Raw genomic sequence first — 13,071 nt, forward strand, 5'->3', positions numbered from 1 at the left:
CTCTTGTACCGGTCGATCATCCGATCGAAGCTGGACTATGCGTGTTTTGTTTACGATTCCGCAAGTGAGTCCAGCAAGAAGTCCCTGGACGCAGTACATCACGCTGCGCTCCGCGTTGCCACCGGGGCTTTCCGCACTTCTCCAAAGAGTAGTCTTCTGGCTGAAACGAATGAGCCACCTCTAGCTCTTCGTCGCCAGATGCTGGGGATGCGTTACACTTTGAAACTTCGCCAATACCCAACGCATCCGACGTACCCGTACGTCTTTTCACGTCACGCTACTCGATCTGACGGGAGGGTACGACCGTCGTTTGGAGAACGCATGGGAGGTCTTTTTTCAGCTGCTAACATATCCTTTCGTGGCGTTCGGCGTACCTGGGACACGCCCCCTCCACCCTGGAAAAACGCCAATCCGCAAGTGGACCTCTCACTATCGACTGTTAAGAAGGACAACTTGTTGCCTGCTGAGGCGCGAGCCAGAGCCTTAGAGCACATTGCCGTTTATGATGGTTTTATCACGGTTTATACAGACGGCTCGAAGACAACCGAGGGAGCGGGCTGCTCTTTTGTCGCTGGTCGTGACACCCGCTCGTTTTCTCTGCCACCTTCCGCCTCGGTGTTTTCTTCAGAGCTAGTCGCTATAGAGAAGGCTTTGTGTTTCATCGAGGTTTCTGGCAGTCCATTTTACTTGATTTTATCTGATTCTCTTAGCAGCTTATTGGCCTTACGTACTTTTAACTCAGTTGACCCCATCGTGCGGGACATTTTAACTCGGCTTACGTCGGTGGAGCAATCTGGAAAATCAGTCCGTTTCTGCTGGATTCCCAGTCACGTCGGCATTGAAGGCAATGAGCTTGCTGATGCTGCTGCCAGACGCGCCGCCGCAGCACCCTGCACTCGGCGCTTGCCTTTGCCTGCCCGGGATTTTTATCCGCTGGTGCGACCCTTCATGCTTTCAAAGTGGCAGACAGAGTGGGATTTGTGTGTAAGGAACAAGCTGAGAGAGTTGAAACCAACTCTAGAGCCTTGGCAGTCTTGCGTGCAAGGCAATCGTTTCCAGGAAGTGGTCCTCTGCAGACTCCGTATTGGTCACACATACGCGACGCACAGCTATCTCCTTTCAGGAGGTGAGCAGCCTTTGTGCAACAGGTGTTCCGTGCCTCTAACCGTCGCTCACGTTCTTTTATCTTGCCCACTCTTTGAACGGAACCGGACACGCTACCTGGGCTGTATTGCTCCTGGTACCACTATCCGCCACCTACTGGGTGACGAGTCACCCTGGGTTTTATCCGGCAATATTTTTTCCTTTATCCGTTCGGTCAACTTCCAAGTGATTTACTCAACCTGACCCAATTCCTCTCTAGTCTACTTGTCTAGTCAGTTGACTGTTACGACGCTCTTGCGTTGTTCTATCTTACCTTGTCGTTTTTATCAAGTCTTTTACTTTCTAGCCTTGGTGCCCCCTCGGCCCCAGCTTGACGCGCATTTGACCTGGACTTGCCTTGCTTACTGGATGGATTGTCTGCAGGATTGGCCCCGCAGGGGGTTGGCAGTGGCCTGGGTCGCTGTTGGACTGGGCTCCTTGGGCCCTCGCCCCGCGGCGGTCCTGGCCTCGGCCAGCAAGGGGAGTAGCGCCCCCTCGGCCCCAGCTTGACCCATGCTTGCTTACGATTTGCTTTTGATCACTGAATGGACAGATGGTACGGCCCGACTTTTCTTGGTTTCCGTGGTTTTGTTTCTCTTGAGCGGTCTTTGTTTGCTTTTGCTTTGCTTCTCACCGGATGTCCGCGTTTCGTTCGATCACAGCTTTCTGATTCCTTTCCCCTTTTGTTCGTTGTTTTTTGCACCCGCAGGAACACAGCCGAGTTGGGCTAGTGTAAGGGGAGTGGCGTCCCCTCGGGTACCAGCCGGTTTTACTAGGCTAGGCGAGCCGACCCGTACCCCAGGACAACGGGATCCTGGAGGTTGAGCCCCCCACCGTGCGGAGCCAGTCGCGGTGGCTGGGCAACACGCCTCTTTGGCCCTGAGTTCTGTAAGGGCGGGACACTCAGTGGGGCGCCGCACTTGAGGAGCCATTCCCAGTCGTGATGCCGCCGGGGGTGGTGTCTAAGAGGTGTCGCCGGCGGGGTTCGGGCACCTGTGCTCGTCCTCCGTCGGTGGGACTGATCTGTCGCTGCCCCTGGCGGTGACTCGGCGAGGCGTCAAGGGAGGAGGCGGTATCCGACCGTGGGGGGTGGTGAGTCTCTCTCTCCCCCTCGGAAGGTGCCGCCAAGTCCCGTACAGTCAGCTCGGCCGTCCCAGGCCTTGTAGCGGCGCCGTTGCGGAGCGTCGGCGGCCGAGCTGGCGGAGACCAACAGACTCGCATGGATACCTTGACCAACCCCTCCTCCCCCTCTCTCACCAATCCCTCGGCTTCGGCCGATTCTCGCCCGCCGGCCTCGGCCGACGGGCGAACATTGCACGTTCCAAGACCGAAAAATCCCAGAATCCTCATCTTCCGGAGCGCAGACAGGGAGCTGAGCTCCTTGTCGCCCTTCCAGCGAAAGGACGGTTGTGACCGGTTTGGCAGCATCGTCCGCTGCGACCGCATGCGGGACGGAGCACTTGAGGTGGAATTCCGGAAGGGCGAAGAGGCGACGAATGCCTTAACTGCCACTCGATTCGTGTACTCGGAAGGACGTGCCTCCGGTCGGAAGCTCGTTTCTTTGCCGCTGACGGTGGAGCCACACCGCTCCAAGAACTCCTCTCGAGGAGTTATAAACTGCTTCGACTTGAGGAACGTGAGTGACGAGGACATCGCGGACGGGCTCTCGGAGTACGGCGTGACAGCCGCCCGCCGCATCCTCACGCGAAGAGGCACGGTCCCGACAAATAACATCATTCTGACATTTGACACCACCGACATGCCGAACGAGGTCCGTGTGGGGTACATCAAGGTCCGCGTGCGCCCATACGTCCCGGCACCCATGCGCTGCTATCGGTGCCAGAGGTTCGGCCACACGAAGGACAACTGCCGGGGTAGACCCACATGCTCCAAGTGCGCTTCTCAGGACCACACTGACGATACGTGCGACTCGGAGACCCCTCGATGCGTCAACTGCGGAGAGGGGCAGAAACCGCACTCCGCGTATGACAGGTCCTGCCCTACATACGTCAAGGAGAAGGAGATTAACACCATCAAGGCTACCAGGAATCTGTCATTCAAAGAGGCCCGGGAGGTATATAACCAAAATCACCCGAAGACCTCGTATGCCCAGAAGGTGAAAGTGACAAACGCTACCGATGCCTCCCAGATGAGCGTGGCACAGCTCGTGCAGCTTCTCAAAAGATTTGGCCTCACTGTCGTAGCCACTGGTGACTCCGCGGACTCTTCGGCGCCTGGTGCGCCGCCGAGTGACACAGAACAGACTGCTCAAGAGTCAGTGTGGGGTCCACCCAGTCCCGCTCCAGCTGCGGGCGGTGAAGGAGACGATTGGACCGTCGTCCAGCGCCGACAGGGTGGTCGGCGCCCCCCGGCGCAGGGTAAGGCGCCATCCACCCCGCCCCGCCCCCGACCGCCCACGGCGGTGCAGGAGGCTCTGCGGCGGGGAGAGGAGGAGAGGAGGGCACGAGAGGCGAGGAGGGCTCGCCTCGTTCAAAAGGCCATCGAGGCTAAGGAGGCCTCTGTTGCCGCCTCCGCCTCCGGGAGTGCCAATGCGGCTGTCGCCGCTGACACCCCGGAGACCCCTCAGGCGGGGACTCGGCCCATCATGGGTCCCCCGCCCCCTCCTTCGCTCTCGCAGCAGCGGCGGCCTCCGCCGCCGCTGCCAGACACACCTGTGTCAAGGACACAGGCCGCCGCCCCGACATCCCCGTCGGGGCAGCCTCAGCCCCCTGCGGCTCCGGGGCGCCTTGCCAAACGGCAGACGCCCCCGAGCTGGTCGCCCTCGGAGGGTGACGCTCCTCGGGCGAAAAAGCCCCAGCAGGGCTTGAGTCACGCCCGATCTGCCTCCGCAGAAGGCAGACTCCACCGAGAGGGCTCGGGGCACCCCCGTATCCGCTACGGGGGGAGCGCCTCTTCGGAAAAAGAGGACTTAGTCTAGTCATTTACTCTAGTCATTTCCTCTTTTATCCTTTTATCTTTTTCGCGCTATTGCGCTTTTTTACCAGGTGCGTTTCTCTCGGTGTTTTTTACCTTTTTTGTGGCCAGTCAGGTATCTGCGTGCGCCTTTGCCTCATGTTATACGCGCCCTTTTTGCGCCTTTTTAACCACGCCTTTTATTCTACAGTGGAACTGTAGAGGCCTCCGGGCCAACTACCAGGACCTACAGTCTCTTATCCGTTGGCGCACACCCCTTGTTTTAGGTCTCCAGGAGACCAAGCTAGCGCCAAACGTTACCTTTGCCATCAAGGGCTACTCTGTTTTTAGAAGAGACCTGGACACCCCTACCATTGCCCATGGAGGTGTGCTTCTGGCGGTTCACCACAGCGTACCTGCGCGCCAGGTGCCGCTGCAGACCCCCCTGCAGGCGGTGGCCGCCAGAGTTGATCTCAACCACCGGGAACTGACGGTGTGCTCTTTATACCTACCACCAGGTAGAGCGCTCCCGGTGGTTGAGCTACATCGACTTGTCGATGAACTTCCACCTCCGGTCCTGCTAGTCGGCGATTTTAACGCCCATAGCCTGGCGTGGGGTTGCGACACGACTGGCACTCGTGGTCGACTTTTAGAATCTTTTATCCGCGATGAGGCGCTCTGTATTTTAAATACAGGACAGCGCACCCATTTTACAACACCCTCCGGTCAAACATCGGCTCTGGACCTGAGCTTAGCCAGCCCGCAGCTAGCTCAGCTTTTTAACTGGTTCGTCCATGACGACCCACTCGGGAGCGACCATTTCCCGGTGTGGCTGGAGCACCAGGAGTCCCCAGTAGTAGGCAGCCGTCCACCCAGGTGGAATCTTCGGAAGGCCGACTGGGGCGATTTCCAGACCGCCGTAGAGGCCTCTGTTCTATCCAGAGCCGACACCTCTGCGATATCCACAGAGGAGTTTACGTCCCTACTCATTGATTCCGCAAACGGGTGCATACCCAAGACGTCGAGCCAGCCTCGTCGTCCTCCTGTTCCGTGGTGGACCAAGGAATGCGGAGACGCGATTCGTGCCAGGAAACGCGCTTTTAGAAAGTTTGACCGGAGTGGCACCACTGAGAACCTCATCGCTTTTAAGAAAGCGCGGGCTTTTGCCCGACGCGTTTTAAAAGAGGCAAAGGCTGTTTCATGGCGCACTTACGTAAGTTCCTTAAACCGTTTTACTCCTACGACCCAGATATGGGCACGCATGAAGCGCATTGAAGGCCGGTTCAGCTCTGTTCCGCTTCCGGTTTTAAGAGTGAACAACACGGACATATCTCACCCTTCAGACGTCGCAGAGACGATAGGCCGTGCACTCTATCAGCGCTGCCGAGGAGAGTCCTCACGACCTGCACCAGCCGCCGTGGACTTCAGCACAGCTGAAAATTTCGTGTACAATGAGCCTTTCACCATGGTTGAGCTTACGTCTGCCATCAGCTCGTTGCGCAGCGTCTCAGAAGGTCCGGATGCTGTCCACAACGACATGCTCCGTCATCTCCCCGCAGTTGCCCTCGAGGCGCTGCTAGCAACCTTTAATTCGCTTTGGGAGACTGGCACCTTCCCTGAGACCTGGCGGGAAGCCATTATCATTCCTATCTTGAAGGCTGGCAAGTCGGGACATGACCCTCTCCATTATCGGCCCATCTCTCTCACATCATCGCTATCAAAGCTGATGGAGAAGATGGTCAATGTGCGTCTTAGCTGGTTTCTGGAACATCACGGTGTTTTTACAAACGCCCAGTGCGGTTTTAGAAAACACCGCAGCCCTGTGGACCACATCTTAGCCCTTGACACCGAGATACGCACCTGTTTTACTGAAAAGAAGCACCTTGGAGCACTGTTCTTTGATATTGAGGCGGCCTATGATACCGTGTTACGACACAGAATACTTTCCAAAGTACATAAGTACGGCATACGTGGCCGAATGGGTCTCTTTATCAAGAACTTTTTATCGGGTCGTCGGTTCAAAGTCCGTGTTGGCAGCCGTCTTTCGAGCAGTTTTGTTCAGGAGAACGGAGTTCCTCAGGGCGGAGTGCTCAGTGTGGCGCTGTTCGCTGTGGCGATCAATGACATTGGCGACAATCTCGCACCATCTATCGGCAAATCACTATTTGTCGATGATTTCGCGATCTGGTTTTCAGCTACGACCGCCCGTCACGTTGCCAGACAGTTGCAGCTCGCTGTAACCCGTCTGGAGAGGTGGAGCGACGACAACGGCCTTCGTTTTTCAACAACGAAGACCGTCGCTATGCACTTTTGCCGCCGCCGCTGTGACGACTTAACCTTGGGAATCAAGCTCCATGGACAGGTGATTCCTACTCGGCCGGTGGCGAAGTTTCTTGGAATCTTTTTTGACAGTCGTTTGACGTATAGAGAACATTTTAGAACGCTTCGGGAACGATGTTTTAAATCCCTGAACGTTTTAAAATGTGTCGCCCGCACATCTTATGGTGCGGACCGCAGGACCCTTCTTCTTCTCTATCGATCGATTATACGATCGAAGCTGGATTACGCTTCCTTTGTCTATGATTCAGCGAGTGAATCCAGCAAGAAGGTCCTGGATACAGTCCATCATGCAGCACTCCGAATAGCCACCGGAGCATTCCGCACCTCGCCTAGGAGCAGCATTCTTGCTGAGGCGCACGAGCCGCCACTTTCTCTCCGCCGTCAGACGCTGGGGATGCGTTATGCTCTTAAACTACGTCAATTCCCGACGCATCCGACGTACCCGTACGTCTTTTCGCGTCACATTGCTTCATCTGGTAATGGGACGAGTCATCCATTCGGAGCACGCATGAGAGGTTTATTCTCTACATCGAATATAGCCTTGCGCGGCGTTCGGCGTATCTGGGGAACGCCTTCTCCACCCTGGAGAAACGCCCCGCCGCAGGTAGACCTCTCGCTTTCCGAAGTAAAAAAGGATAGCCTGCTGTCCTATGAAGCACAAACCAGAGCCTTGGAGCATATAGCCTCGTATGATGGTTTTATTTCAGTCTACACAGACGGCTCAAAAACATCCGAGGGAGCGGGTTGCTCTTTTGTCGCTGGTCGGGACACCCGCTCGTTTTCCCTCCCACCCAGCGCCTCGGTGTTTTCCTCAGAGCTAGTCGCCATCGAAAAGGCTCTGTGTTTTATTGAGGTGTCCGACGGTTTTTTCTATTTGATTTTATCAGACTCACTAAGCAGTCTGTTGGCTTTACGACGGTTTAATCCTGACGACCCGATCATTCAGGACATTTTAACTCGGCTAACTTCGGTGGAACAGTCCGGAAAAACTATCCGGTTTTGCTGGATTCCCAGTCATGTTGGAATCCAAGGCAACGAGCTTGCTGACGCCGCCGCGAGACGCGCTGCCGCAGCGCCCTACACTCGGCGATTTCCTCTGCCTGCCCGGGATTACTATCCCGTCGTACGATCTTCCATGCTCTCGCAGTGGCAGGCAGAGTGGGACTCGCGCGCGAGCAGTAAGCTGAGAGATATCAAGCCAACTCTCGAGCCTTGGTCGTCATCCATGCAAAGTAACAGACATAACGAAGTCGTCTTATGTAGGCTGCGCATCGGCCATACGTATGCCACGCATGGTCATCTCCTCCGCGGAGAAGAGCAGCCCACCTGTCGCAGGTGTACCGTGCCTCTCACTGTCTCTCACGTGCTTTTATCTTGTCCTCTCGCTGAACCGAACCGGACACGCTACCTCGGGCGCATCGCTCCGGGTACCACTATCCGCCGCTTACTGGGTGACGAGTCACCCTGGGTTTTATCCGGCAACATCTTTTCTTTTATCCGTTCGATCAACTTCCAAGTGATATACTCGACCTGACCCCAATCCAACTAGCCCTCTCTAGTCCTTTCATCTAGTCAGTTGTCTAGGACGACACCTTTGCGCTGTTTTATCTTACCTTGCTATTTTATATCGAGTCTTACTTTCTAGTCTTAGTATCTAGAAGGTTCTTTCTTGTGGCACACTTGTTTTATTAGTACGACGTTATGGGCGCAAAATGACCTTAGCAGTCGGCGCGCCCTAAAGCCTCAATCAACAAACAAACAAACAACAACAATAGCCTTGGTATATAGAAGGTCTCTTGTTTTGAAACACTTGTTTTATTAGTGTGACGTTATGGGCGCAAAATGACCTTCGCAGTCGGCGCGCCCTAAAGCCCCAATAAACAACAACAACAACCCCCGCGTGTCCCTCGCGCTCCGACTGACTGGCCTCTGACGGGCGGCGGTGGCCGTGTGCGCGCTCTGCCCGCAGACTCGTGGGTGGCGCCCGTGCCGCGACTGGTGCGCGGCGTATGCGAGGCGCGCCGGGCCGCCGCCGCCAGCGCCGACCCGCGCCTGGCCTGCTGTCTGCTGTGGCTGGCGGCTCCGGCGCTGCGGCTCGCCTGGTGTGACGACACTCTGGCCTCGCTCCTGCGTTTCTGCGAGGCGGCGCAGCGCGTCTCTGGGGACGAGGACTTGCCGAGTGACGCCGAGCCAGCTGCTGAGGAGCCGGCCGAGGCGCCCATGGAGGACGGGGGCGCCGAGGCACGCGCCGAGCTCGACCAGCGGCTGGGCGCCACGGCGGCGTTCCTGGCGCGACAGTGCGTCGGCAGTGTGACGCGGTTTGTGGTGTGTTCGCGCCGGCGCCGAGAGGCGGCCCTGCTGATGGCGGTGCTGGACAGGGCGGCGCCCGAGCTGGCGGACGGTCTGCGTCTGCCTCCGCCGGCCGACGGCGGCACGCACCACCTGTGAGACGGCCGACGGGTCCCACTCTGTGACCCACTCTGTGAGGCGACCCTGCCCGATGAGGGCACCCGCCATTTGTAAAGGACCGGGGAACCCGTCCAACAGGTCTGTGCCGTAACTCGCACCCGTCTGTGCGTTGTGAGCACTCTGTGTTAATTGTTAGCTGTGTGAGTTGTGTCGTGCCGCGAATTTTGGGAGTTTGTTATTCAATAGAAACAACCGTTGCGTAACTGCAGGCTGTGCCCTCGACTGTTTCTCGCTAACACTTCCTGACCGTGATATGGTGCAGTGATATTGTACGAAACCGCCTGTCGTTAGCCTGACTTAAAAATACCTTGTGTGTACGTACAGCCCTCTGCAGACTGCGTGGTAGGTATTCTTTTTTCGACAAAACCGATAATAACTCAAAGGTTATGTTATCAGTCGGTCGGAACTCACTGCAAATAGATGCGCCATGCTCCAATCATTCGATTAGGTCTATCAATAAACAAAGTATACGCCTTGTGTGGCAACAAAATGCAAAAGTTTGTTTTGGGGGCAAATATAAACTTTTGGGTTTAGTTGCCGAACTAGATGAAAAATGGATACGGTGATGATGCCAATCTAAGGGGCGGGGTCTAGCGCGTCTTGTTGTTACGATTTCCGAATGACCGATAGCATAGTATTCGCGTTATTCCCATTTTTGTCGAAAAAAGAATGCCTACCACGCAGTTTGCAGAGGGCTGTACCTACCGTTATCTGTTACTTGCTACTCGTTTTTAAATCGTTTTCTGTTAGCAGAAATTGATTATCGATCTCGTCTGTCTATCTTATATTCTAGATAGAACCTATATCTTTCACGTTGTCACTGTAAATCGTCGTTAAGTGCCACATTACCACCCAATCCCAACCCATCGAAATGTGCCTGCATAGAGCGCGTTGCCGTAACCTAGCGGATGCGACAGGGCTACGTGAGCCGCCTAGGCGGGCGCGGCAAGGTGAGGGTAATGAGCAGCTGGTGATTAGCTGGTGGTGGATGGCGTTACTTGTAGTTGTCTCGTCAGACAACGTATGACGGTGCAACTGTTTGTTGTGGGATGTTCCGGAGAAGCTGGGGAGTTCCACTAACCCCTATGATCTTTTGTTGCATTAGAATGTGAGCTAGAGCCGTCTTTTTCTACCCATTGCCAAATGTTGTATATACAGGGTTTATCGTACAGCCTTGTTTGGGAATCTGATTAAAGACAATAAAATGTGTGCAGATATACGCGATGTTTTAAAAAGATCAACTATGGGTGGTAACGGCAACAACAGAACAAAATACCTCACTACCGTTACGGCACACTGTCACATGCTAAAATACTTTGTCTCCCACAAATGAAGAACGAGTCATGTTTACTTACCAAAGGAATTCATCTATTCCGCCTCTCCTCATACTGGCTCCAGATACGCTCACGACGCTCACGAAACGAAAAAGTTTTCGCTCACGACGCTGAACCCACTGTAGACGGGCCGTGAAACCGCTTTAACCCGCGCCCTGCTGGGGGGGGTGTTTGAACACCCCCCTTGTGGTTTTTCGCGAATATCTCAAAAACGGCGGCGCGGAGCGCCGCCGTTTTTGGTACACCTTATCATACATCAATTCTACACATGTTGTGAAAATTTCAGACCAAGATCATTCAAGGTCAGGTCACCAGGTCACTTGAAGTGACCTCACCTCATAAAAACTTTCAATGTCTGTCATAGCTACACCGAGTGACCGATCGCTTTGAAACTTTCAGCGATTGCTAAGAGCAATAGCATGTACAAAATGTATATCTCAGAATTTTGATATCGATGACCTAAGGTCAGGTCAATTTTGCGACCTCCCCATTATAAGTCAATGGGAGAAAATTGAAATGCGCCTCTTTTGGATGAAAGACATTATAAACACTCCCAAACACCGAATTACAAGTGATTTAGACACACTGAACTTAAAAATGGTGTCCGTGACCCTTGTTTATGCCCTGAGGTCATCTTAGGTCACGAATGGTATCTAACAGTTTTTCGCAAATAACTTTTGATAGAGGCATGCTAGAGCGATGAAAACGCCTTAGATGTGTTCAGCTCGACGATACGGATCGACTGATATGCAACATGACCCTTTCCGGTCAGGTCATGACCTTGACCTGAGGTCAAATTTTCAAGTTGACCTTTCAAGGTCAAGTTATAGTTCATTCGATGCGTCTTGACGAGAGGAACACGATGCCGGTAAAAGTAAGCTCGTACAAGGCTTGGGTCAAAAGTTATTGCAGAAAAACTGTTTTCAAAAAAATCGGCTATTTTTGCAGTTTTTGCCCCCTGCAGGCAAAACCGTTGACGTTAGGTCAAATCTGAGAGAATTACTCAGAAAGGGCGTTAATAGGGCTATCGAATGCGCTTTTCCGCGGCGCTGTAGCTCTATTGGTTCCCGAGTTATGCGTTGGCTTCTTGGAAATTTTCGACATTCGACCTGGAAATCGGCGAAATTTTGCCTTCAATGACCTCTGGTGACCTGACCTTTGACCTGACCAAAAAATTGACCGAAGTGATTTCGTCATTATTTTTTACGCTCTTTCGAACGCCGCCTTCCGCGTATCGCCACGTGGCCCAGGAGCCGAGTTACAAGGGGGGTGTTCAAACACCCCCCCCCCCCCCAGCAGGGCGTGGAAATCCAGGACCCCCAGCAGGGCGCGGGTTAAAGGAAATAGTTCACTTTCACGAAATTATTTTTTTTGCAACGGATTTATGATTTTTTTATGTTCAAAATAATCAGCAAAGAAAATAAAACCTTTTTATAACAAAAGATTATTTTCTATATTTTGATATGGGAAGAACTTTTCAGTTTCTGTAAGGCACACGCGATCCAGTATGAAAAGAGCATGGGTCCCGAAAATTCTTCAGAAACAGAGAAATTATCGCAGCCACCGGCATTTGGGCGATCAGAGGCCAGTTTTACCAACAGAAAAATAGCAGCCCGGCCAGGGGCGGATCCAGGGGGGGGGGTCACATGGGTCATGGCCCCCCCCTTGAGGCCCGGGGGCCCAAAGACCTTCCAGGGGCACCACCGGCCTATCAGGGGTATCACAGTCCTGACAGGGGCACCACAGGACCGCCAGGGGCACCACAGGCCTAGCAGGGACACCACGGGCCTGGTGCCCCTGGGCCCTGACAGGACTGTAACGCCCCTGACAAGCCTGAAGTGTCCCCGGCAGGCACGTGGTGCCCCTGACAGGCCTGAGGCGCCCCTGCAAGGCCGGTGGTGCCCCTGGCAGGCCTGTGGTGTCCATGGCAGGCCTGTGGTGCCCTTGCTAGGCCTCTGGTGCCCCTGACAGGCTTGTAATGCCCCTGGAAGGACTGTGGTGCCCCTGGGCCCTGACAAGCCTGAGGTGCCCCTGACAGGCCAGAGGTGCCCTTGCTAGGCCTGTGGTGCCCCTGGCAGGCCTCTGGTGCCCCTGACAGGCTTGCGGTGCCCTTGGAAGGACTGTGGTGTCCCTGGGCCCTGACAAGCCTGAGGTGCCCCTGACAGGCCCGTGGTGCCCTTGTTAGGCCTGTGGTGCCCCTGGCAGGCCTCTGGTGCCCTTGCTAGGCCGCTGGTGCCCCTGGCAGGCCTCTGGTGCCCCTGCGCCCGGAGAGGACTGGTGCCCCTGAAAAGTCTGAAGTGCCCCTCGGCAGGCCCGTCGTGCCCCTGACAGGCCCAAGGTGCCCCTGCGAGGCCGGTGGTGCCCCTGGCAGGCCTCTGGTGCCCCTGGCAGGTCTGTGGTGCCCCTGGCAGGTCTGTGGCGCCCCTGGCAGACCTGTGTTGACTGGTGCCCCTGCTAGGTCGCTGGTGCCCCTCACAGACCTGTGGTGCCGCTGGGCCTTGACAAGCCTGAGATGCCTGGCTATGACAGGCTCGTGGTGCCCCTGATAGACCAGTGGTGCCCTTGCTAGGCCTGTAGTGCCCCTGGCAGGCCTCTGGTGCCCCTGCTACCCCTGCGCCCTGAGAGGACTATGGTGCCCCTGAAAAGCCTGAAGTGCCTCTCGACAGGCCCGTGGTGCCCCTGGGTCCTGACAGGCCCAAGTTACCCCTGCGAGGTCGGTGGTGCTCCTGGCAGGCCTCTGGTGCCCCTGGCAGGTCTGTGGTGCCCCTGGCAGGCCTGTGTTGACTGGTGCCCCTGCTAGGCCGCTGGTGCCCCTCACAGGCCTGCGGTGCCCCTGGAAGGACTGTGGTGCCCCTGCCCCTAGGGGTGCTCA

The 13,071-nt window shown here is 55.5% G+C and overlaps 1 protein-coding gene across 3 annotated transcripts in view; it reads left to right on the forward strand.

Annotated features, from left to right (window-relative positions):
• The window catches only part of LOC122392038, an 81,774-nt gene extending 72,591 nt beyond the window's left edge, over positions 1-9,183 (forward strand). For all 3 annotated transcript variants that reach the window (XM_043386530.1, XM_043386522.1, XM_043386512.1), the window contains exon 3: positions 8,366-9,183. In XM_043386530.1, coding sequence (XP_043242465.1) covers positions 8,366-8,844 — 479 coding nt within the window. In that variant the 3' untranslated portion in view covers positions 8,845-9,183. The remainder of the gene's footprint in view (positions 1-8,365) is intronic.
• The last annotated feature ends 3,888 nt before the right edge of the window (positions 9,184-13,071 follow it).

Source organism: Amphibalanus amphitrite, unplaced genomic scaffold (genome assembly GCF_019059575.1).
Source record: "Amphibalanus amphitrite isolate SeventyFive unplaced genomic scaffold, NRLGWU_Aamphi_draft 000022F_arrow, whole genome shotgun sequence".
NCBI lineage: Eukaryota > Metazoa > Arthropoda > Thecostraca > Balanomorpha > Balanidae > Amphibalanus > Amphibalanus amphitrite.